General features: G+C 45.5%; 1 protein-coding gene across 3 annotated transcripts in view; it reads left to right on the top strand.

Annotated features, from left to right (window-relative positions):
* Positions 1-22,188, top strand: part of pex7 (peroxisomal biogenesis factor 7) — a 43,384-nt gene extending 21,196 nt beyond the window's left edge. For all 3 annotated transcript variants that reach the window (XM_030721714.1, XM_030721715.1, XM_030721713.1), the window contains exons 9-11: positions 4,207-4,262; positions 12,407-12,506; positions 21,630-22,188. In XM_030721714.1, coding sequence (XP_030577574.1) covers positions 4,207-4,262; positions 12,407-12,506; positions 21,630-21,713 — 240 coding nt within the window. In that variant the 3' untranslated portion in view covers positions 21,714-22,188. The remainder of the gene's footprint in view (positions 1-4,206; positions 4,263-12,406; positions 12,507-21,629) is intronic.
* Positions 22,189-26,400: the final 4,212 nt, after the last annotated feature.

Here is a 26,400-nt window from a genome sequence, read left to right as displayed (position 1 = left end):
CTGCAGGTTTCCTGTTTTTCTGCTTGTTTTGAAAGGAAAACTTCTGTCTGTGCAGCATCAAAATATTTCTCCCTGCAGTTTTATTACCTAAGTTTTTATCAAACCACTCGCAGTAATTTAACTTTTAAAATACTAAAACATTTCAACCTGTTTGACTTTTTCCACTTGCATCTCATTACTGCTTAGTTTCCATTATTTTGTCCCTGCGTAAATGCTGGAGTCCAAAAGTCTGAGAGCACTTTTCATAAATATATTTTATGTATTTTCGTTTACACCTGGAAATCATCAGATTTAAACTCAGCAGAAATCTTTCCAAATCTGCAGCGTTTGCAGGTCAGCGGACTGAAGCAGATCGTCCACCGCTAGGAAACGAGTTGTTTCCTTTCATTGAAGCAGCGTTCAGACGAATTTGATCATCTCATCAGAAATCTGCTGTTTCTAGCACAATACTCAAACATTACTACAGTTTTGGAGACATAGTTCACACAGAGAGTCAGAAATCAGACAGTTTACCAGAGAAAAGCTTTTGTGTGTTTTTAAATCACAGGCAGGATGAAGACTGTTTTATCCTTCAGCACAACCGTCTCAGAGGCAACAAACTTGCCTTTCTTTGCCGACTGTTGCTGCAGTCATTTTGTACGTTCTGCATTCTGCGACCTGTTTAGAATAATTTTAGCTTTTATTCGAACAAATAAAAGGTGGTAACATGTAGCAGTGTTGGTTAAAATCCACGGCTAGCTTTCCTAACATTGAGTCTGAGATGTGAAGAAATAATGCGACGTATGTTTTAGACACTCGGGTGAAGAGAGGAGCTGAGCTGTCAACTGATCACCACCTGGTGGTGAGTTGGATCAGGTGGTGGGGGAAGATGCTGGACAGACCTGGTGCATCTAAATGTATTGTGAGGGGAACGCCTGGGAACGCCTGGCAGAAGCCCCAGTCCGGGAGATCTTCAACTCCCTCCTCCGGCAGAACTTTGACAACATTCCGAGGGAGGCTGAGGACATTGAGTCCGAATGGACCATGTTCCGCACCTCCATTGTTGAGGCTGCTGCTCAGAGCTGTGGCTGCAAGGTGGTTGGTGCCTGTCGTGGTGGTATCCCCCGAACCAGATGGTGGTCACCGGAGGTGAAGGGAGCCATCAAGCTGAAGAAAGAGTCCTATCGGGCTTGGTTAGCCTGTGGGACTCCGGAGGCAGCTGACAGGTATCGACAGGCCAAGCAGAATGCAGCTCGGGCAGTGGCCGAAGCAAAAACTCGGGTGTGGGAGGAGTTCAGTGAGGCTATGGAAAAAGACTTTCCGACGGCATCGAAGCGATTCTGGCAAACCGTCAGGCGACTCAGGAGGGGAAAGCAGTGCTTCACTCACACGGTTTATAGTGCGGGTGGGGTGCTGCTGACTTCAACTGAGGCTATAGTCGGACGGTGGAAGGAATACTTTGAGGACCTCCTGAATCCCACTGACACGCCTTCTGTAGTGGAAGCAGAGTCTGGGGATGAGGGGGATGACTTGACCATCACTGGGGGTGAGGTCACTGAGGCAGTTAAACAACTCCTTGGTGGCAGGGCCCCTGGGGTGGACGAGATTTGCCCTGAGTTCCTGAAGGCTCTGGATGTTGTAGGGCTGTCTTGGTTGACACGCCTCTGCAACATCGCGTGGAGATCTGGGGCAGTGCCATTGGATTGGCAGACCGGGGTGGTGGTCCCCATCTTTAAGAAGGGATCACACTCCTCAGCCTCCCCGGTAAGGTCTATGCCAGGGTGCTGGAAAGGAGGGTGCGTCCGTTAGTCGAACCTCGGATTCAGGAGGAACAATGCGGTTTTCGTCCTGGTCGTGGAACGCTGGACCAGCTCTTTATCCTCTCAAGGATATTCGAGTGTGCGTGGGAGTTTGCCCAACCAGTCTACATGTGCTTTGTGGACTTGGAGAAGGCATTCGACCGTGTCCCTCGGGGTATCCTTTGGGAGGTCCTGCAGGAGTATGGGGTGTCTGGCCCGTTGTTGTGGGCCATTCAGTCTCTGTACAACCGCAGTGAGAGCTTGGTCCGTATAGCCGGTAATAAGTCGGATTCGTTTCCTTTGGGTGTTGGACTGCCCTTTGTCACCGATTCTGTTCATAACTTTTATGGTGGCAGAAGGCTTCTTCCTTGGTATAAACTTAATTAAAGAGAAACACGCACATCCACAAAAAAATAAAACTGGGTGCTGGATCCAAACAGAACTCAATGAAAAAGGAGGAGGTCCGCACACCAACAAGCTCCTGGAAATATTTTAATCCATGGGTATTTCAGAAAGTAGTAATGTTTCGGGCCGCAATGCCCTTCTTCAGACTTAATTAAGAAATGCTACACACCTGCTTAAATACCCTCCCTTCACCCGAAAATTGGGTAAAAGTGCCATTCAATGTCCGCATAAAAAATAGGACAAAGACAACTTAATATAGGATGTACCACACTGGGCTGTCACATAACACATAGGACAGACCATTTATCTAACATCACATCAGTGTAGCATACCTCAAATACAATTTAAAAATACCAATACAATGCTCGTCACATACAATACAGGCCATTAACAATATACACCAAATACATATCCGATACTCAAAACGTCCCACAGTCCAGTCTCATATACATATATACACACACCTGTTATGGGTAAAGAACGTCTATATCAAATTGGACAAATTTCTTCCTTGGTGGCCTCAGAGTCTCATCTCTGCTCTTTGCAGATGATGCGGTCCTGTTGGCTTCATCAGGGGGTGGCCTCCAGTTCGCAGTGGAACGGTTCGCGGCCGAGTGTGAAGCGGCTGATGTGAGAATCAGCACCTCTAAGTCTGAGGCCATGGTCCTCAGCCGGAAAAGGGTGGAGTGCCCTCTCCGGCTCAGGAACAAGTTCCTGCCTCAAGTGGAGGAGTTTAAGTATCTCGGGGTCTTGTTCACGACTGATGGGAGAAGGGAGCGGGAGATCGACAGACGGATCGGGGCTGCTTCTGCAGTGATGCGGACGCTGCACCGGTCTGTCGTGGTGAAGAGGGAGCTTAGTGTAAAAGCGAAGCTCTCGATTTACCGGTCGATCTACGTTCCTACCCTCACCTATGGTCACGAGCTTTGGGTAGTGACCGAAAAGAATAAGATCGCAAATACAAGCAGCAGAAATGAGTTTCCTTTGAAGGGTGGCTGGTCTCTACCTTAGAGATAAGGTGAGGAGTGCGGCCATGCGGGAGGGGCTCAGAGTAGAGCCGCTGCTCCTCCACATTGAAAGGAGCCAGTTGAGGTGGCTCGGGCATCTGATTAGGATGCCTCCTGTCTGCCTGTTGGGTGAGGTGTTCCGGGCATGTCCCACCGGGAGGAGGCCCCGCGGCAGACCCAGGACACGCTGGAGAGATTATATCCCTCGGCTGGCCTGGGAACGTCTCGGGGACCCCCGGATGAGCTGGAGGAGGTGGCTGGGGAGAGGGAAGCCTGGGCTTCTCTGCTTAGGCTCCTGCCCCCGCAACCCGGCTCCGGATAAGAGGAAGAGGATGGATGGATGGATATGAATAAAGACGTCTTCTGAACACTGAATCGGCTCCGCTCTCCGGTTTCGTCTTTTTTGGGGAGGGTTTGGTGCTACAGTAGGACGATGAGCCTCATGGCCTCAAAGAACTGCTTTATGTACTTTATCACCTGATCTCAACCCCGCTGAACGTTTCTGAGGCCGTCGAATTAAACGGCTTCAAGAAGCTCTTTCTTCCCTTTTTATTTACGGGACAGGCTTCAGTTTCAGATGTTTATAATGTTGTTTGTTAGTTTATGCAGATCAAGTGCTGTAAGTATCAAATATGTGTTTAATTTTTATGAAACCTGACAGAAATCTAAAATAAGTGTCTTCATTGTTGGCTTCATGCTTTTGGACCCCTGTTTGGGGATTTTTCCTGTTTGCTTTCCTTTAATCTCCTTCATGGTGGCACACAATATTTTTTCTTTGGTGTTTTGTGAAGTTAAAAATTAAAATGACAGAAAAAATCAGAAGAATGAAAACAGTGAACGAAGAACATGAACAAACAATAAGATTGTGAAGAAATCAGCAGAGCTCCTCAGATTAAAGCTGAAGACATGACCTTCATGGTTTTCCTTCCAGTTTGACCTTTTTTAGGCGCACCAGGAAAAAGGCTGTGAACAGTTTAGTTTTCCTGACGTGGATCCTTTTGTTCCTCTCCCTGCAGTTTTCTCCCTTCGATAAGACGGTGCTGGCGTCCTGCTCGTATGACTTCACCGTCAGGTAAGATCATCTCTGCCTCTTCCTCTGAGACGTTTCTCTTTCTTCCTCCTGATCATGAAGCAGCGATGGAGCTTTGTTGGCTTAAAGTTCTCTAAATGAGGTTCTCATGTGGTAGAACATCAGGAGTGAAGCCCTCAGAGCGCTTTGAAGTATGTGTAGCTCATTTTGTATTAATGATCCATGGAAATGAAGGGCGCTGTGCGAGCTTAATGTGTTTGCACAAAGAAACGGAGAGAAAACATTAGAGAAGAAAGCAAACTGTGGCCGAGGCAGCAGAAACCCCGCCGAGCTCATTCAGACATTAAATAAAGAAAAATAAAGACTTCATCACAGATTTCTCCTTCTGACTCTACAACTTTAAAAATGATGGGACCAACACGCCTCTGCTCATTCGGCTTTAGCTCTGGAGGTCAGTCTGGCACATGATGCACAGCAGACTTACCCATCAGCATCGTGTGCGGCGGGATTTTGTAAGAGAAAAACGTGAAAATGTAAATTTGTAAGTTTCCTGAGTCAGACTTAAATAAATGATTTCATAATAAATAAATGAGTTCAGAGTCTGTTGAAGCTTCGGCTTCACGGGAGACAAAAATAGATGAAAACCTGAGGAAACTCTGGTGTTCCTTACAGTTCCTCGTGTGTTCTACTCATTTTTAGCTCCTCATTCTCCTCTAGCTCCGTTTCGAAGAACAAACCGAGCCGTTGTCAGAACCTCGGTGGCGGCGTCTGCGCCACAAAAACGTTGACATTTGACTCCACAACGATGTGACCTATGATGCTCACATTCACACCACAGATGCAGCCTGTTGAAGCACTTGTTCACTGACTGTAACAGACTGCTTGTTTTATGTGACCTGTAAAGTTTTTGTCATACAAATTTGACCCTCTGAAAGCAACTTTCTTTGGCGGTTACAGGAGCTCCAGAGTACTTCTGCTCCCTTCCTTTCAATTACCAGCCAAAGTGGATGGATGGCATCATCCTCAGAGGAGTAATGAGTCAGGACAGTGAGGGATAATTCGTGATAAAGGTAACCAGTGTGTGAGATGGAGGAAGACGGAGAGGATGAGCTCCTCCTTTGTTGAGCCGCAGAGGACGAGTTAATAAAATGTGTAATTTCAAGGAAGACCGCGTCTGCGTTTCTTCTTCGCTGCTTCTTAGTCGGATCCTTCGACTCGGTCTCTTTCGTCTCCGTCCAGTTTGCAGACATAAAGTCCGCTCAGCTCTTTACCCCCCACGTGTCAGTCTCTGGGGGTCAGATGGATGAGGGGTGAGGCTGCCCGTTGTCCAACCTTGAGTAAGACGTTGTCTAACTGATTAATCAGTGAGAGGAAAATTCATGAAGAACCCCGCTGACGGTCCATCGGTCGTTCTCAGCAGTTGAAGCAGATTTTTTCTCTTCCTCTGATGTGAGGAACAGGGTTAGGTTAGGCTCTGACTAATCTGAACGCTTTGCTTTGAGTGGCGACACCTTGTGACTAAGCGAGCAGCCCAAAGAAGTTTGAACACTGATATCTGTATAATTTTTATATTATTACAACGAATTACCTTGATCGACCTTTATCTAACTTCTAATTAAAGGGGACTCTACTAGAGTAGCTTTGAATGACTCACACTTTAAAATAAGCCAGGTATGAGCGACAAGTGCCAGACATCGCACACACACACACACACACACACACACACACACACCAGCAGAAAGAAGCCAAGGCATCGTTCTGCTCTCTGCACTCACGGTCAGCCGGGGGTGGGGCCTGAGATGACCTCATTAGGGAGATCCCCTCTCTATGACATCATACATGACATCACTGGGTAGAAAAACAGCTGTTCTGAAGTCTAAAACAACAATGTCGAAAACGTAGGAGATTAATTCGGCATCAACTGTTCTATACAGACGTGACTATTAACCCGGTTAACTAATGAAAATGAGAGTAGGAGGAGAGAGTCAGACAGAAATGTCAGTGTGGACACAGATCACCTGTGTGACCGGCATCAGCAGACCACGCCAACAATAAGAGTGCCCACAAATAAAATCCTGATTGATTGCAAACAGGATGCATGACTGTGCTGCACGCTGTTAAACTCTGGCTCAGTCCAGGGCTCTCTGTGGCTCTGAGGCTTTTCTCTTTACAGGTTTTTTATGTCTGTGGCTGATGTTAGCACTGAACTGTATAAATATCTTCAAATATAGAGTTGAAGGGTTTTTCAGAATTTCATGTCTTGAATTGACAGCTGGGATAGGTTCCAGCCCCCCCGCGACCCTGAACAGGATAAGAGGAAGAGAAAGGCTGGATGGATGAATTATTTGTATTCATTAGTTTTATGTGTGAAATCTTTTCTGCTTTTGTGGAGCCTCCGGGTGTCTTAGTGAAAAACAGCAACAACAAAACCCGTCGCTTGGTGCATTTCTTCGTGTTTCTGTGGATTATTACTGCAGATGCTGACGAGCTTACAGCCCCGAGCAGTGTGTGTGTGTGTGTGTGTGTGTGTGTGTGTGTGTGTGTGTGTGTGTGTGTGTGTGTGTGTGTCAGGGCAGCCCAGTACTCAAGAGTATTTTAGCCAGTTAAAGCCTGGATCAATAAAACAATAAAATGCAGAGTGTGACACAGAGGCGGCTCCTGGCACGTTCGAGCTCTTTTCTCTCCGTTTGTTTGCGTGTTGAACGTCTGCGGGTTTCCAGCATCATCCCTCTTTCAGCTCGCCGCCCATCGTTCCTCTCATCTTTTGTTTGGTGTCTTTCAGGAGGAATTGAGTCGTGCAGAGAAATTTAATTCACCCAATCGCGCTGAATTGAAGATTAAAATGTGGAGAAATGAGCAGAATAGGTCTACGTTAAAGCTGACCTCATATCTGCATTTAACAGTGAAGCCGCTGCTTAGTTATGAGCCTGCACAGAATAATGGATGGCTCAGTAGCTCTCAGCCTTTAAGCCTTTTTTCAGCACATAGTTTTGGTATTATGTCATATTTGTAACACCAGCATGAGCCAGCTGCTTTCAAACTAGATATCAGCTTAGAGATGATTGATTGATTGACCAAACAGGTGTGTGTGTGTGTGTGTGTGTGTGTGTGTGTGTGTGTGTGTGTGCTTTCTTCTACGGGAACATCATGCATGTTTGTTTTGTGCTGAGCAATCCAAACACAGGATATGAAGATAATCATCAGCCTTTGTCGAGCATGCAGTGTTGTATGTGTTAACTCTGAAAGCATGGATCAGGTGTGACAGCTGCAGGCTCCAATCACCTCGTTAACAGGAGGTGCAGCTCTTTACATTCAGGTCCATGAGGTTTAAAGCTTGATCTGAAGGTCACTTTTCTGATTTATTAATATTGGGTGACACAGCAGGACATTGGTTAGTACTGGTGCCCCACACAAGGAGGTAATGTTTTCTTTCTGTGTGGAGTCTGCATGTTCTCCCTGCATGTTCCTGAATGGGTTCCCCCAGGCTGCTCTGGCTTCCTCCCTGACCTCCATGTCCAAAGAGTCTGTAGGTGTGAATGTGAGCCTGCGTTATTGTTGGGTCAAAAAATTAAAGGAGTAATCCTCCTTTTTCAGGCCGATAAGCTGTCTTCCCTGGTTTTTAGTTCCAATTAAAATCAACACTTTGGGAGAAAATTCACAAAACAGAGCAGAACCGTTGCAGGTTTTATTGAACAAAGAGTTCAACAAAGCACAAAAGATACAGAGAAAAAGTGCTGAAAAAAAGACTAGATCAGTGACAACACCTGTGCGGTCAGGTGAAGCACCTGTGCGGTCAGGCCCTGATTTGTTGTGTCGTCGTGAGGATTTGGTGAAACTGTGTCTGAGCACCACTTGAGCATGCTGAGATGTTGCTGTTTGAACCTTAAATCTGAGCTGTGTTGCTGCAGCCACTCATTAAACCTTCTGTAAATATACCTGCTGCTGTGGGCCTTCCTTTGTGCTGAGGCACCAGTGGAAGCATGTGCAAACACTCACACACCTGCACACACAGAACAACACATGAATGCACATACAGTGGACACACACACACACGTCCTGTGATTCTGCTCAGCACCGTCCTCCTCTTCTTTCCTCGACACGCTCAGGTCAGAAGTCTTTAGAAGACTTGACTGCAAACACTAAACCAACATTTAAAGTCTTTGGCTTTAGCTGCATCCTCCAGATGTAGTAGGATAGCAGACGTTTGTGTAGTAGTTGTGTTTGTGTGTTTCTGCTCTCCTGTTTGGTTCTTCGCTCGTATTTTAAGGACTCGGGGACACGTTAGCTAAATGCTGCATTCTTGTCTCTGTACAAACTCATGTCAGATGGATCAGATGGAAAAACCTGCGAGCTGAGCAGAAGTGATGCTCGTCCATAACGCAGCTCTCAGAGAACAATCATGTTATATTTAATAATGCTTCCTTTTTATATTATACGTCACAATAAAGACTGAAGTACTAATAAGTACTCTTTAAGCGTTTTTTATAGAGGATTTTTGTGTGTGGGCTCTTTGGAAACAGGCAGAATGTGTTTGACAGTCTGAGCTTGTGCTGCCCTTTCAGACCATGTTTGCTTTAGTATTCGGTCACGCGTGTGTGTGTTTGTTTGACCCTTAACATTAATTTCCTGTTTAAATTAAAAGTATCAGTGTCACGAGCTCGCCGTCTCCTTGTTATCTTATCTTTAATGTGTACACGTTGTTATTTTTACAGCCTTTGCTCTTTATTTTCACCCTGGTGGCCTTTTTTTTTTCTCCTGTGACTTAATGAGTTTTATAGTAATGCCCAAAGCTCACAGGTGAACGGACGGTTCCACAGAATGAAACACAAAAGCAGCTAAATAATTACCTCCCATGGAAACTGCAGACAAAAGCTTCAAATAACATGGTGTTATTTGTCTAACTGGGACAGTCACGCAGTCTTTGTATACATACGCACACACCGTCACACAATCACTATAATGTGAATGGGCCTCAGCAGCGACAGATCCCACTTCCTCTTCCTTTAACGTGACGAACGTTCCCAGTGAGGATCTGGCCGACGGTCGATGGATAAGAACATCCAGCTTTGGTTTGTCTGAGGAGCTTCCTGTAGTTTCTTTCAGCAGTCTCAGGAACGGTTCTCCAGGCTTCCTGAAGGACATTCAGAGCTCTTCTCTGGATGATCCCGCACTGCTGCAGTGATGCTGAGGTCCGGGCTCTGACTGACTGTGTTCACCTGTGTGTTTTTATCCAGGTGCTTTTACTGCATTAACAGTGTGTTTGGGATCACTGTGATGCTGAAAAATGAAGCTGTTTCCAGTCAGATGGTGGATCAAATTTCTGTTCATAATTCCATAAATTTTGATAAATATCTCCAACACCATTGGCTGATATTTTATAATCTTTCATACACAGTGAAGGTTTCTCAAACAGTTCAACAGATTTACCCCTCACAGTGCAGCACAATACAGCTTAGTGAAGAGCAGAGGCAATAAAATAATTCTCCAATCAAATGAATGCAGTCCTGTCACAGAGCTCCATCCAGTGCATTAAGAGGCAGAAGTAATTATCAGCTGCTATGAGCTGCAGTTTCCTTGATTGGCTTCATGAGATGAGGACTGGCAGTGATTTATTGGAGACTGCAGTGAGTCATGGTTTTAGTCAACACTGGAAAAAGCAGCAGACTGAGAATAAAGCTGACTTTTCCTCCAAAGGTGGACGTAAATCATTAATATGTGCAGATAAATGTAACCTCTGATTTAACTAAACATGAGACTAATAAGACCAAGTTAGGAAGCAAACCTGTGTGTGTGTGTGTGTGTGTGTGTGTGTGTGTGTGCCATGAGTCCACATTAAACCTAATCAGTGTTTTCAAATTAAAAGCGGCTCAGCAGCGTCTCCAGACGGGGTCCTGATATCTGCTGAGTATAAACGCTGCATTTTAAAACAAAAATGTATCGATGTGAAAGCTTCCTGAAACTTGGAACACTGAATTTGGTTAAAGGAGCAGCAGTGAGAGACTGTGTAGCTTCACCATGGATGAAAGTTCTCATGCATATAAATATCCATCCATCTTCTTCCACTTATACTTTTCAGGGGGGCGGGAGCCTATCCCAGCTGTCACAGGGTGACAGGCAGGTACACCTGTACAGGTCGCCAGCCTGTCGCAGGGCCAACACAGAGAGACAACCATCCACACCTATGGGCAGTTAGCCTAACCCCACTAACTGCACGTTAGTATCTGGAGAAAACCCACACAGACACAGGGAGGCCCCAGCCACAGTGGATTCAAACCCAGGACCTTCTTGCTGTGAGGCAGCAGTGCTAACCACTGTGCTGCCATTGCATATAAATATATGAATATCAAAGCACTGGGCCTCATTCACTGATTTACAGGTGGGAAATGTTCTGCACAAAATAGAAGCCCGAGCAACATCTCAGAAAACACACACACACACACACACACACACACACACACACACACACACACACACACACACACACACAGCAGTATTTACATGTGGAAGAAACTGCATGAACAGTGATTTACACAAACACACTCAGCACATATTGCTAAATGCTTGACTGTCCCCAGACACCTATCACTCAGAGTGTGTGTGTGTGTGTGTGTGTGTGTGCGTGTGCGTGTGCGCGCATGCAGTATTAATATGGGCCTAATGGAGCCCAATGGGAGCTGCAGTGTTCCCTCTGAAAATGATTTAATTACATTTGCAAAGTGGATGAGTCTGGAGGGGCTGTTTGCTGCGTCAGGGCACACACACACACACACACACACACACACACACACACACACACACACACACACACACACACACACACACACACACACACACAGAGTTAAGACCAGGAAGAGAAGCAGTCTTTCAATTAGTCTGATTGGCCGCTGCTGGCCGAGGTCTGGATGCTTTATTTCCACGTACCTCTGTCGCTTTTATTACTTTATTTTTCATAACCTCATTTTGTAGATTGCTGTCTCACTCACATCTCTCCCTCTTTTTGCCTTTTAAGCAGCATCTCTCCTCCTTCCCTTTCTTCTGCTCGCTGTATAACAAGATTTTAATGATGAAGTGAACTTGTAGTTGGTGTTGGGCCTCCTGTCTTTGCAGCACATGCTGTGAGACCATCTGAGATCTTTGTTGGTTTTCAGATTTTTCATGTGTGCTGCATTTTTCTTCCTTCTTGGCAGAGGGTGTCACATTAGAGTTCTCCCTGTTTTCCACATGAAAAATCACAGCCTGCCTCCAAAGGCGACCTCTGTAGACTTTTCCCTGTTCCAGTGGTGGATGCTCATATTAAACAAGTTTCCAATAATGAGTTTAGTTAATGTACGAGTGATCCCTGTGAGCCTAAAGCTCCGGCTGCAGACTGCTCTGAACACCCTCTTCTACAATAGCTCTGTGCGACGTCAGTGAGAGCGGACACCCTGGTCTCCTAACCACAAACGCCCCTCATACCTGCTGTAGGTGAGGAGGTCCTGGTGTAACACAGCTTTATAGTGGGGGCTGGTGCAGCCATGCAGTTCATCCTCCCATCCAGCCCCTCCCTGTAAAGAATCAATGAGGATCATTTTGATCTGTGACCATGCAAAGCTACTCGAGCAGCTGCAAACGATGAGGTCCACTTCAGTGAGCTTTTGAGTCATAATCATAGGTGCAAACCATTTCTGACAATATCATGAAATCATAATGAATTAATCATGCAATAATAAATACCATCATAAAGACCACAAAGACGGGTTCATTGTTTCAGAACAGCCCCATTTTTTTTTCTTGTTCCTTCCTCTTTGCCTCCATTTTCTCAGTTGCATTGAATGGAAAAATGATTCAGTTCAATTCAATTTAACTTTATTTATATAGCACCAAATCATAACAGTCGCCTCAAGGTGCTTTATATTGCAAAGTAAAGACCCTACAATGATACAGAGGAAACCCAACAGTCCAAACGACCCCCTATGAGCAGCACTTGGTGACAGTCGGAAGGAAAAACTCCCTTTAACAGGAAGAAACCTCCATCAGAACCAGGCTCAGGGAGGGGGGGGTCATCTGCTGGGGGAGGGGGCTGAGGGGAGAGAGACAGAGATTAATAATAACTAATGATTAAATGCAGAGTGGGTTATAAACACTCAGCAAGCTTTTCCTTTCCTGCAGCTTCAGTATATCAAACATGTGTCTGTGTGTGTGTTCAGGTTCTGGGATTACAGCAGACTCCAGCCTCTTCTGGATACCGTGGAGCATCATTCAGAGTTCGTCTGTGGATTAGACTTCAACCTGCATATCCTCAACCAGGTAATGCACCCACCTGTGGTGTTTGGAACGAACCGGCCGGCTTCACTGATGTTCAGCTAAAATGTTTTGGCTCATTTTGTGTTTCTACATCAGCGTTTACACAAACGGGTTTTAGTTCCATTTCTCCAGCTGCAGATTTCCATCAAGGATGGATAGGATAGTTCCGTAATATACATGAATTCAGTGCCTGGATCCAGGATATGTGGAGCTGGAATCATGATGTGTCTCCTATTCTTTTCCTTCTATCATGCAATGGTAAAGAATCCTTCCAAAAATTCCTGAATCCGGTTCAGGATTGACTCCAAAGGTCAGTCAGTCCTCCTACCATCACATGAACACCTGCTAAAGTGTCTCTTTGGTGGTTCTGGGTCCAGTCTGTGTCTCCACAGTTCTAGTTTTAGCACTGCGACACTCACACATGTTCAAACCGTGATTGGATCCACGGAGCGTGAAAACGATTCCAGTTGCCCTTTAGACTGCTGCCGTAGCAACTCTAACCAGGAAACTGTGACTTAGGAAAAAGACTTGACTGGATTAAACCTCATTCAGTGTGTCACTTCCATCGTGCTCTGAATCGTTACTTTTAACTGAAGAAAATGTAACTCATATTTAAAAAGAAACTAAGAGGTAAATACATTTTGGGTCATTCCCTGTTTGGATATTCCTGGTGTTACTTCCATATTCAGACACGCTCCTTGTTCCCTGTTCTCGCCCACATCCTGTTTCCTTATCTGTGTGATGATTTCTGCTGTTTTTGAATTGGGACCATCCATCAATCTGTCTGCAGGTGAAGCTCAGCATCACGGCTGCCACCTGGCTGTGCGCTCCAATGTGTTGGGCTACAGAAGCAGTGAATTGAAAAGGCCACCGTGTGAACTCATTTGGCAGGAGCTGCGCTGCGTGGCTCCCAAACAGGAGGGAAACACGTCATCCAGCAGAGCTGTATGAAAAGCCACTGGGTGGATGCGTGGGAACTCCTGACACAAACCAGACTCAACCTCAACCCCTAAAAAACACCTTTAGCCAGTTTCCTGTTTCATATTTTAATGTGGTCACGCTCCTCAGAGCACGCACGGCTTTACAGGTTTTAGTCCGTTGGCTTCAAATGGTGCACACATCACTGCTGAGCTTTCACAAACTGCACCACAAGTCCTGAGGTTGATTCTTACCCTCCGGTGGATTCAGTTCATTCAGGCAGCGTTGGAGAATCAGCCAGCAGCTGCAGACCCCTCTCACAGCATCTGTAAGGTCTCTCCTTGGTCTTATATCATAGCAGCCATTTTTGTCTTTGACAAAGAAAAGCATGAAAACAGTTTTCAAAGAGACGTTTTGGCTTAAATTTGACTTCAAGTCAGGCCAAAGATCGGCTGCTGGGGCCTGTGAAGCAGAGAGGAGGCACTTTGAAAACTAGCCCGATAACTTTCATGTTCTCGGGGGTTTCCAGCGTTCCCTGCAGATATCTGGGCAACGACCCCCGGTCCATCCACCACTGTTTACCTGCATGCAGCCAAAGCCGGCGCAACCGGGAGGACTGCAAACAGGGCCTTCATAATCATACGCAGATATTTGTTAATAACAAGTAGAGAAGGGATTTCTGTCACAGCCTCACTGATTTCCAGGACTGAAATACTTTCAGCCGCTCCCTTATTAAGGGTCGCCACAGCAGATGAGCCTGGATAAATGGGAGGCTGGGAGTGAGCCTACTTGGAAAAACACCAGTAGGCTCTTCTAAATCATAGTTTTCTATTCAAACTGTCAGGAGTGCTTTTTACTTTAGACAGAAATCAATTTGGAAATGACTGCAATTTGTCCTTTAATAACAGACGAGAAAGTGTAATGACGGATTTCATCCTACTATCAAGGTCTGGGTGCATGAAAGGCTGATGTGCCTTCTGCACCACAAATATTAGAAATACAGTAGTGAGCCGCACACTCCCACACACACACACACACACACACACACGCGCGCGCTGTACTTCAGTAGATGATGAAACCGCACCTGTGACTCAGACCTGCAGTAGATGATGAGTGCAGAGGTTGGACCCGTTTGCTTCATGTTTGAGGGGTTTTTACAGGTGAGTCAGAAACAGACTCAGTTTTCATGTTTGTTGAAGGAAGAAAAACTCGGCCTGCTTTAATTCACTTTAATTTAACTCCGCCTCCAGAACAGGCAAATTAATTTGTCGCGTGCGCCACCGTTTAGTTTTCACTCGGAGCCTGAAATAACTCAAGTGGAAGATCAGATTGAGGTGGAGGTGCGTACGTGATAACGGCCTCACGAGCCGCGGCGTGACCCCCCAGTGAGACGGGAGAGAGTCGGTCACCCACAGCAACCAATCACAGAGGGCGGGCTGTCCGACTGCCGGGTTCAGTGTGACAGTCAGTGAGCTGTGTGTGTGTGTGCATGAGACAGAGGTGCAGTAACGAGCTGCATTGTGTGTGTGTGGACAGTAATGAGTTGTATTGTTAGCCGTGCTGTTATCAGACGTGTCATTCTGGGGAAGCAGGCGGTGAAGATACGACCCACACGGCGACAGCGTGGAGGACGCGTGCTGACGTCATGGATCAGATCTCCCCGCTTGTTCCCGCGTTTCTCTCTCGAGCCGCCCTCTCCTTCCTCTCCGGTTCAATCACATCAGATGCTGGTACAAAAATCCCTTTTCAGGGAGAACATGTGGAAGACTGAAGTGATGCATTCCTAAACTATCATAATTTAGGAGGAAAATAAAATGGGTTACACACTGCTCAGATTATGTTTGAAATCGTTCTGTTCAGTATTTTAAGTGTCAGTGAATCACTGCGCTCATCTTTTACATTAACTGTGGCTAATGTTAGCAGAGCTAGCAGCTACGTCCCCACTCCCGCGCAGAGTTGCTGAAATAGCCTTAAAATTAAGGTTCAATAGTAGAAGCAGAACAGTGTTTAAATTAGAGTATAAAATAAGTGCTTCACGCTGAAGTAGCTCAACAGGACACACACAAGATCGTCACAATAAAGCTGAAAACCCTTGTTTGTAGTTTTTGGGTGCAGTTGGTCTCCAGCTCACGCGTGACACCGACAGCTGTGATCTACGACCTCCTCCACTCCCGTGATTCGCTCAGTCAGCTCTTTGTTGTCCGTGTTTCTGTGGGTGGGCATCGAACCGTCCTTTCATTCTCATTAAGACGCATGTTGACTAAAAGCTGTTGAACACCTGCTGACGGAGGTTAAAGGGGAATTCTCCAGCGAGGAGGAGCCCAGTGTTACACACACGATGGGAAACCAGCTCTTTGGAGTTCAGGCCTTTAGAAATTCAAGTCTGAAATTACACAAAATATAACGTCTTATTCCCTCATATGGGAACATTCAGCAGAACCTTGTTGTTCTGTGGTTCCAAGTCGTCCAGCTGAACAAATATCTACATCAGTGCTCAGCTGCATGGGTGGAGGTCTGGCAGTGGGGTACGTACTGAGGTTGCTTTGCTCTTATGTGCTGATTATTTTTAGGCACGACAAACGACTTGGTTTGGGTTAGAATATTTATTTAAACGCATCCATGTGGAACCTGCTGCATCACAGGACTGATGCCCCGGTCTGAGAGAGCCCAGTGCTCTGAAGGAAACAGCTGATGCATCTCCATCCTAGAGAAGCAGGCATTGGTTGGTTTGTTTCTCCTGGTTCACTCGCACTGGTCTCATGCAGCTCCTCAGCTCACCTGCTGTGAAAGCAGCTCCAGCTTCCATCTGATTTCTTTGAGAGGAGCAACCAGACCAGCAGCTCGTGGAGGTGCTCTCTGTGACATCATATGAAGCTGTCATGAAGTGAATGTTCAGAGCAGTCTGAAGCCTTCGAGTGTGCAGGGATTCCTTAAATATACTGACCTCATTATATGAATCTTTGTTTCGTATATTTGAGTATCCCTGCACAGTAGGTCCACTGTTGAAGTAATCTGCCATAAATTGTCAGCACAGTGAAATAAACTGAGGCTGAACAGGAGTAACGAGTCCGCTGCACAGAGCTAACAGGCAGGCAGAGATTGAGGGGAAATGTTGTGCTGCATTAGATTTTAGTTGTAAGAACTCAAACTGAACTCGCACATCATTTCCATAAACAAGGCCGTCCACTCCGTTAATCCTCACACGGGCTAATCTACCGGAAACCCGACAGCGCTGCATTATCTGTCCAACTGTGAGACGTCACGCCCTCGTCTCTGGGCGCCGTGCATCATCATCCTCCTGCTCTTCACCACAGTTTCTGGTCTTTTCCTGTTTTAATTTCTTCCTCTCATAAATGTGCTCACTCCTGCCTCCCTCACCGGCGTAGCCACGCATGTCTGATGGATCGCCCTCTTTTTACCGCACACACACAGACACACAAGTGTGCTGTGTAGGTGTTATCGTGTGCGTTAGAGGCAGAATGAGGCGATAGATCACACTGACATCTACTCACACACCTGTAGGTCACTGTTTTCATAAAACTCCTCATAATAATGCTGCAACAGACCATAATTATTATTTCCTTTTCTTTGGAAGAATTATTAAACTTTCTTGGTATCATTTGTCTCTGAGTTTCAGTCTCCCACACAGGATGTGACGCACACGAAGGAGCGTCTGGGCCCGATGTTTTGTCTCAGCAGTATTTAGTGAATCCAGTTTTGGACACAAAAATCAGGTAAAATTAGTCTGAGCTCCTGCTTGTCATGTCCCGCCCTCTGTGGTGAAGCTCATACTGAAGCCAAGCAGGAGGACATTTCTAACTCAGGATCAGCACACCTGAGTTCACCTGTCACACTTCTCCCATGATGCACTTGGTTTTCAGAGAATTTCAGCTTGCAGTGACAGAAACATTTAGAATTAAAATTCGGTGCAGCCACAAAATACATCTGTATGTGCTCCTTTAAAAGTCTGTTTCAGGTTGTTTTTATTTTCCTGATCAGCTGATTTCGAGCACGTTTGTCTGCTTCATGAGTGTCTCTGTGTTTTCTTTACTGTCGCTGTGATCTGGGTACATATTTGATGACCTCACTGCTTTTAGTATTTACACATTCATAAATGGTCCTGTGAGCACCTTAAAGCACTGCGTGACTCACCTGAGAGAACAGCTCTGTCTCCAGCTTATTAATGTGTTAATTACTCTTCATTTTTCGGATTTTAAATAAAAACATTTAAGAGGACATGAAGCATTCCTCAGCCTTTGAAGGGCTTCTTCGTTCTCCCTCTCTGTGCTTTGCTGCAGTCTTGGCAGCCTCTGCGTTACGTCCGGCTGCTAAAGTTGATTAAAGAAGGGCATTCCTGTCCTCAGCGGCTGAGTCACCGCACGGCCGCTGTGCTTACTCATTCCCTGAAAGGCCGTTCAGCTCGTTAACTGTGATTCAGAAATTCCACGGAGCAGGAGGGATGTTGTTACTGAGAGCCACAGTCGGGCCACTTTGAGACCCTTACAGGAAGTTCTGCCTCGTTTCAGTCGGGCTGCCGGGTCGCCGGTGCCTCTGGGACATTTCAGATCGTTTGACTGTGAACCTGCTTCACTAATGGTGGAGTCCTCTTCCTGTTCACTCCACTTCTTAAGCAGCCAATAAAACGACCTCGTCACAGTATTACTGACGAGGGGCTGCGTGCAGCTGGGCGTCCACACGATTCAGAGCACGTCAAACATCGGCGAACGTCTGTGTGTCAGCTCAGTAAACTGGTGGCAGGTGTTTAATTCCCCCTCTGTGATGGAGGGTTTAACTTGTTACCATCCATCAGTCATGTTTTTAGAACCTAACCCCCCAGCAGACTGCAGCTTCCCTCCTCCTCACTGCTTAATCAAACCCAGAGCTGCTTCTTCGCAACAATGGGAATCTGAAGCAGCAGAACCAGGGTTTTACTTTGATAGCTGAAGTCATCAGCCTCTCTGCAGCTGGGACAGATCACAGTGAGGAGGTCATTCAGCTGATAGCCACGTCCACGCAGAGGCATGCCATCCAAATGATAGCCACGTCCCGGCTGATTACAGAGTGAAGGGGAGGCGGAGCTGCAGCTGTATTTCCTCCAAAGCTCTCTGGATGGAAACACACTTCACATCCATGCATTCAGTCAGGATTTTTCCCTGAGGAGGAAGTTTGCTTGGAACAAAAATGTGAGATATTTGTTATTGTTGTTATATTTGTATTAAATCATGCAACGGCTACAAAGAAATGCCCACCCCCGACACCAAAGTGACTGCTAGATCTAAACAACATGAATGCACGTTCAATAAGAGATCAGGGAACCCAGAGCGCCTCCTGCACTTTCAGGGGTACTTTTATTCCTTCTGCTCTGATATCTTGAAATATGAAGTATGGCTAAATTGCTGTATGTGGTGTTACTGTGATTCCACCTACTAATTAAACCCAGGTGCACTTTCATAGATTATCTAGCTGCTGCTTGTTTGTTACGAGCAGGTTTGGTCTCAGAGGTTTAGAAGATGGAAACAGCAGCAGTCAGTTCACCTGCACACAGGTTTTTTTCAGTCTTTGGTGGTTGTTGCAATAATCTTGGAGAAACAGGGCGGGGATAACGGCCCACTCTGTCTGCAGTGTTGGCATCAGGATGGGAACAGTGCAAGTTTTTGGCCCTGATGTCAGTTTCTGCTTCTTCACCATGGAAAGAGCTTTCAGTGATGTTTAATAGAAAGTGGACAAAAGGCCAAAACAGAGGAAAGCTTCATAAATGGCCATGAGCACATGGACGAGGCCTCAGTGTGTCTCCTTGAGACTGTGTGATGCTGAGATCAGGACTCTGCAGGGTTCTGCTCCTTCTTCTTGTGGATGATGGTTGTTCTTGAAGGCTCGGCTGCATATTGATGCTGCTGAATGGATACGGATCGATTAGTTTAACTTGAGAGACACGAACTGTTGTTCTGATTGGAGTGTAGAAGTCTGAGTGTGAGGATGATCAGATATTTGGGTGGCTGGTTTAAGAACCTTTAATGGTGTTCTGGTACGATGCTCCTTTCTTCAAAGTCCCTGCGTGGATATTCAGGGTCTGGACTCTGCTACCTCAGGAGGGTTCATCCAGACTCTCCCGTTATTCGGCCCTTTGTCTCGTCGGTGAGTGGAATTTACGTCCTCTTACTCGAGCATCAGCTAATATCTGGGCTTCCTCCCCGCTGAACATGGCGCTATTTAATGCCCGATTAGTGACTAATAAATTGTTCTTGTTGAATGATCCTCTGTGCTGTGCTGTGGTGTACTGTCCTCCTGGCCCGAGTAGCATGTTTTTAAAGGAATTTAGTGACTTCTTATTATCCACCATAAAGTTGTCCAGACTGGTCATAGCTGAGGATTTTAATATCCACATTGATGATGACTCTGACTTCTTCACCAGAAGTCTTCGCCATTTTCTGTGCGAGCCAAAATGCAACGAAATTTCGTTCTGCGTACACTTATGTATAATTAATGACAATATACGGTTTTATAAGCGTCATGGATTCTTTTAATTTCCCCACACAAGCTAAAGGACACACTCTGGACTTAAATATTGATTGTATTCATTCGAAAGGCATTTTTATTTCTGATCACCATTGTATTCTTTTTAACTTGTCTTATGTCCCTCTGTCCCCTGCCCGTTGGGTAGTTATTTCTTTACTTACTAATACCTCTGAAAAAACTGCACTTGGACCCTGCGCTGCATACGTGCTGCCAGCGCTGCTGTGATGAACACCTCACATGGTGCAGTAAGGAAGGCTGATGTCAGGGAAGACCTTCTAAAGCCTTTTAACCTGATGAATGAATATGAAGACAGTCACTGTTATTTAGGTCACAGTTTTGTGATGCTTTTGCTCTCAGTGGTTGTTGTGACTGATTTGTGTGTCTGCAATACAAACTCGGGTAAATGGACACACAAACCCTCAGTTTCCGTTTGGGAAACGCTCCTGACCTGATCTGATGGAGACGAAACCTTTGGGAACTGAATGTTCCTGAGCTGGAAACATACCGAAAATCTCAAAGCATTTTTATTAATACAGTCTGTCTGCGGATCAGTGCACAATGATGAAAGCACGAGGAGGATGAAGCACAGTAAAAGCGTTTCCATCAGCTCTCAGACTGGCCTTTAGGAACCTGTGAGTGTGTGTGTGTGTGTTCTGTTTCTTTGGTGGCAAACAAAGGAATGAAGGAGGAACCAGGTTTAGCTCTGCAGACCTGCAGCCACTCAGCCGTCCCTCTAAACGCCTTTGTCCCAGACCTGATGATGGAAGCTAATTCAGGTGGAACACTTTGATGTGTTTGTGAGAGCAGAGCGAGGCCACACTTACCTGAACGCCTGTGTCATTTCAGCTGAGTGTGATTTAGCTTTGAACACAGAGTTTGCAGCACAGTCACTTCCTGTTCTCCTGCAGAAGAGAACATTGAGCTCCTTCCAGCTGTTCTCCGATCGAAGCCTCCGAGTACACGAAGTAGAAGATAAAGTTTTGGTTTGAACACCATGTTTGTTTATTTTTCCAACACACAAACGACATCAGTGCTTCATTTATTGTTGAGTATTAAATCTGTCAGAGCTGATGGCACGGCCCCATGTGCAGCTAAAAGCTGCAAAATAACTACCAAATATTGATTAGCACAAAATCTGCTCATGTAAAGGTGTATGCGCATGAACTCAATACAGACACACACATTTTAACTCAGAATTGAACCAATACTCACAAACAAAAACAGGAGAACATCGTCTCTAAATTCAGGAATGTCTCTCTGACGTAGTTTTCCTGTTTTGTGTTCCCGTCGTCACTGTGACAGCGTCATCTCGCCTTCGGTCATTTCCATCAGTAATGAGCCTCGGCCGTCATCCTTGAAAGTATTATTTTGCAGTGATAAATGTGAAGGAAGCCATATTTTAGAGAAAGTGTTGAGCGTTTCATGTCATTTATCCCGGTGCAGCAAAGGGCCGCACACACAATATTCAGCAGTTACAGGTTTAGGAAAAAACGCACCATCAGAATTGTTTTTGTCACAATCTTTTATGATGCCTGTTTTTTATGAGCGTGCCATCAAATGGAAATATAACAGATGTTCTATAAATCATCAGCCCGACGTGTTCGATATGTTTATTTTATTGAATTGCGTCGCTGCAGGTTCAGATCCCGGTGTGTTACTCTAACAGCGTGTGTGCGGTTGTGTTGTCTGCAGGTGGTGGACTGTTCCTGGGATGAGACTGTGAAGATCTACACACCTGCGTGCCTGTCAGCTGGAGCTCATGGTGCAGCACCTTAAAACACACAGACTCACGCTCTGATACCTCTGAGCACAGACTGAATTCACCTGTGTGCTGGTGGGCGGGGCCTTTCCCTGCTCTCTGATGACGTCGCCAGCTTCCCTTCACCATAACGAGTTCTTCATCCCCCAGAACTGACTCTCAGCTTCAGCCTCGTTGTTAAAGACACGTCACCGAGGATGACACTGACCTGATGGACATGTCTTATGGCAAAATAAAGCATGTGCTTTTCAAACTATAATAGCAGATGTTTTAATAACTTTGGTTTTTGGTATTGAAAATCTAATAAATCAGGTATTTCAGCGGGATTGGTACCAGTGACCAATCTGTGGCACCTCTCTAGCCAACACTGCCCAAATGTGCCTAGAGCAGCGGCACGGTGGTGCAGTGGTCACGGCTGTTGCCTCACAGCACGGAGGTTTCTGGTTCAAAGTCAATTCAATTCAATTCAATTTTATTTATATAGCGCCAAATCACAACAAACAGCCGCCTCAAGGCGCTTTGTATTGTGGGTAAAGACCCTACAATAATACAGAGAAAACCCAACAGTCAAAACGACCCCCTATGAGCAGCACTTGGTGACAGTGGGAAGGAAAAACTCCCTTTTAACAGGAAGAAACCTCCAGCAGAACCAGGCTCAGGGGGGGGGGGGGGGGGGGTCATCTGCCACGACCGGTTGGGCTGAGGGGAGAGAAAGACATGCTGTGGAAGAGAGCCAGAGATTAATATCAATTAATGATTAAATGCAGAGTGGAGTATAAACAAAGTAAATAAGGTGAATGAGAAACAGTGCATTATGTGAACCCCCCAGCAGACTAGGCCTATAGCAGCATAACTAAGGGATGGTTCAGGGTCACCTGATCCAGCCCTAACTATAAGCTTTATCATAAAGGAAAGTTTTAAGCCTAATCTTAAAAATAGAGAGGGTGTCTGTCTCCTGAATCCAAGCTGGAAGCTGGTTCCACAGAAGAGGCGCCTGAAAGCTGAAGGCTCTGCCTCCCATTCTACTCTTAAGTATCCTAGGAACCACAAGTAAGCCAGCAGTCTGAGAGCGACGTGCTCTGTTGGGGTGATATGGGACTATGAGGTCTTTGAGATAAGATGGGGCCTGATTATTCAAGACCTTGTAGGTGAGGAGAAGGATTTTAAATTCTATTCTAGATTTAACAGGGAGCCAATGAAGAGAAGCCAATATGGGAGAAATCTGCTCTCTCTTTCTAGTCCCTGTCAGTACTCTAGCTGCAGCATTTTGGATCAGCTGAAGGCTTTTCAGGAAGCTTTTAGTACAGCCTGATAATAATGAATTACAATAATCCAGCCTAGAAGTAATAAATGCATGAATGAGCTTTTCAGCATCACTCTGAGAAAGGATGTTTCTAATTTTAGAAATATTGCACAAATGCAAAAAAGCGGTCCTACATATTTGTTTAATATGTGCATTGAAGGACATATCCTGGTCAAAAATGACTCCAAGATTTCTCACAGTGTTACTGGAGGCCAAAGTAATGCCATCCAGAGTAAGTATCTGGTTAGACACCATGTTTCTAAGATTTGTGGGGCCGAGAACAAGAATTTCAGTTTTATCTGAATGTAGAAGCAGGAAATTAGAGGTCATCCAGGCCTTAATGTCTTTAAGACATTCCTGCAGTTTAATTAATTGATGTGTCATCTGGCTTCATTGATAGATAAAGCTGAGTATCATCTGCATAACAATGAAAAATGATGCAGTGCTTTCTAATAATACTGCCTAAGGGAAGCATGTATAATGTAAATAAAATTGGTCCTAGCACAGAACCCTGTGGAACTCCATAATTAACCTTAGTGTGTGAAGAAGACTCCCCATTTACATGAACAAATTGGAGTCTATGAGATAAATATGATTTATCCTTTCTGTGTGGACTCTGCACCTTCTCCCTCACAGCCCAAAGTCATGCTTATCGGGTTATTTGGTGACCCTGAACCCTCCCTTAGTTATGCTGCTGGGGGGTTCCCATAATGCACTGTTTCTTTTCATTCACCTCTTTATGCCTCACTCTGCATTTAATCATTAATCTCTGTCTCTCTCCGCCCCCCCTCTCAGCAGATGACCCCCCCCTCCCTGAGCCTGGTTCTGATGGAGGTTTTTTCCTTCCCACTATCACCAAGTGCTGCTCACAGGGGGTTGCTTTGGGTTTCCTCTGTATTATTGTAGGATCTTTACCTACAGTATGAAGCACCTTGAGCTGACTGTTGTGATTTGGCACTATATAAATAAAGTTGAATTGATTCTGAATTGGCCGTCAGGCTGTGCTGTAGATGAAGTAACAAAAACACGTGTGGTTAAAAAAGCTCAGTGATTCCAGCTGTTGGACTTTTTCGCCTCTTCACCTTTAAATAATTCTTATACAACATTCATCTTTCTACAGCTGAGTGCTTCCTATCTAACATTCACACTCTGACTGTTGCATCAGAGAGCAACTCAGGGTTCAGTATCTTGCCCAAGGATACTTTGGCACACAGACTGGAACAGCCAGGGATCGAACCACCAACCTTCTGATTGATAGGTGACCTGCTCTGCCTCCTGAGCCACAGCCATGAGGGCAGAAATGTCCCGAGATGGACCGCCCCAGATCGGGTTCCCACAGAGTGCCATAGACACACTTGTGTAAACACACACACGTGCATCAGCAGTGGGCTTTGAGCGCACTTTCATTTAACTCCCACTGGAACAGAAGCATGTGCTGCTGTCAGACCCTGAGAACTCAAACACATGTTGGGTGCTGTGTGCGACCCTTCTGCCCTCCAAAGTGTTTGATCAGTTTATTTCAGTAGAAATGTGCTTCAGTCAGTGGCTGCTGGGTTTCACTCATCTGTGATGAACGGAGCACATTTGATACTGTGTATTATTATTATTATTATCAGTCACTGGGAAGATGAAAAACTTTGTATCTGATTGTACTAATTTCCTGTTGTCTGTTTATGTTCCAAATAAAAGTAGTTTTATTAACAGCGTAGAAACTGTTTGGTGTGAGCAGCAGAAAGATTCGGAGCGCCGGGAACAACTGTGGACGATTGTCCCTGTAAACAAGCGCGTTCAGATAAAAGGAGGAATTAATAGATTCTGTTGGACTGGATTCTCTTTACGGTATAAGTCTTAAATATCAGTGGCATAAAATGTAAGAATTCTCCGCCAGTGTTTAAACAATGAACTTATATATGAGGCAGTCACTGGCAGCCCCCCCCCACACACACACCCCCACTGGGCTGAGTGGCTCGCAGCTACGCGCTCTCATTTCTGCACCGTGATGTGTGCTGCAGATTCATTTAGAAACCCATATTAAAAATGGATTCACGCCTGTTCTGCTCTGTGTTTGAAGTTAAATGACTCAGCCTAATCTATATTACCTATAGTTTCTAGAACAATGCATGCATGTATTTGGAGTTCCCCCCCTCCCGCTGCGGAGCGGGAAGAGTTCCGGTCTAAATCCTCGGCCCGGTTTTAATCTCCCCCCGTATGAAAGCGCCTCCGTCATCGTCTTTCTCTGCGCGTTAATTGGAAGCTAATGGCCTGTGCTCGATAAGGGCGGATCTGCCTCCCTCGTGGCCTGCACACTGATTTTCTGATGAAATATTTCAATTAAAATATTGTCCAAACCATTTCCACGCCTATTATGACTGATGGTGAAGTCTGTTTTTTGATAAGGAGGAGGAGGCTTAAAGGAATGGAAAAATAACTGTCTGTTCCTCCAGTATCATGGCAGACATGCAGATGGAGCAGATTTCCCGGTGACAGAGCTGGAAAAAAACCCACTAATGCTGCAGCAGATAAAAATCCCTCAAACTTTTTTCTTTCCATAAAGGAATGATTCTGAGTCTGATGTGGAAGAAGTTGAATGTCGTCTCTCTGCAGGACACTCAAGATCTTTGGGAGCCACGTGGGTGGAAATCCCCATCAGGGACATCACTGAGTCCCAGTCTTATGTTCTGAGACTGTTTCAGCCGTCCCGGCGACTTTAACCGAGGTTAAAGTCAAATATGATCTGTAACTATAACCAAACTTAGATGGTCACAGGTTAAAGGGTCACAGGTGTTGGGGTCAGGTTATGAACGTATGAGCAGTCCCTTTGGGGTTGTATCATTAGGGCTGTAAAGATCTTCCAAATCAAACGACCTGCCGCTCGTTAATAAGCTGGAAGCAGCTTGTTCCAGGTTACCTGGTCAGAGTTTCGATCCTGCACTTTCCACTCGGTTTGCTGAGATCAGGGTCCTGTGACAGAAGCTGATCAACATCATCAAATCACCTTTTTGTGAAGGACTCGGTAACAACGAGGTGTCAGTCAGACCCAGAGGACCTGCGACAGACTGGAGTGAAGTGAGTCTGAAGTGACTGAGGGAGGAAATCTGAGGATTTGCTGTTTTTATTATTTAAAATTTCTTACAGATTGATGAACACATTTGAACAGGACACTCCAGCATCAAACATACAGAGCTGTTAATATCTGTAAAACCTGTTGATGATTTAATCCTGCAGCCCATACAGCTGATTTGCTTCAGCAGCATATAAATCTGTAATCTGTCACAGCGATAAATCGGATTTAAATTGAACTACAGAAGCAGTAAACACAGCTCCATTCATCTATGTCACTGCAAACATTCACCATCAGCAGCACGTTGATATTATTCCACCTCCAGAGAAACGTTTGACTC

The sequence above is a fragment of the Archocentrus centrarchus genome, chromosome 24, assembly GCF_007364275.1.
Source record: "Archocentrus centrarchus isolate MPI-CPG fArcCen1 chromosome 24, fArcCen1, whole genome shotgun sequence".
Taxonomy (NCBI): domain Eukaryota; kingdom Metazoa; phylum Chordata; class Actinopteri; order Cichliformes; family Cichlidae; genus Archocentrus; species Archocentrus centrarchus.
The sequence above is the reverse complement of the archived record's forward strand: the minus strand, read 5'-3'. Positions and strand labels throughout refer to the sequence as shown.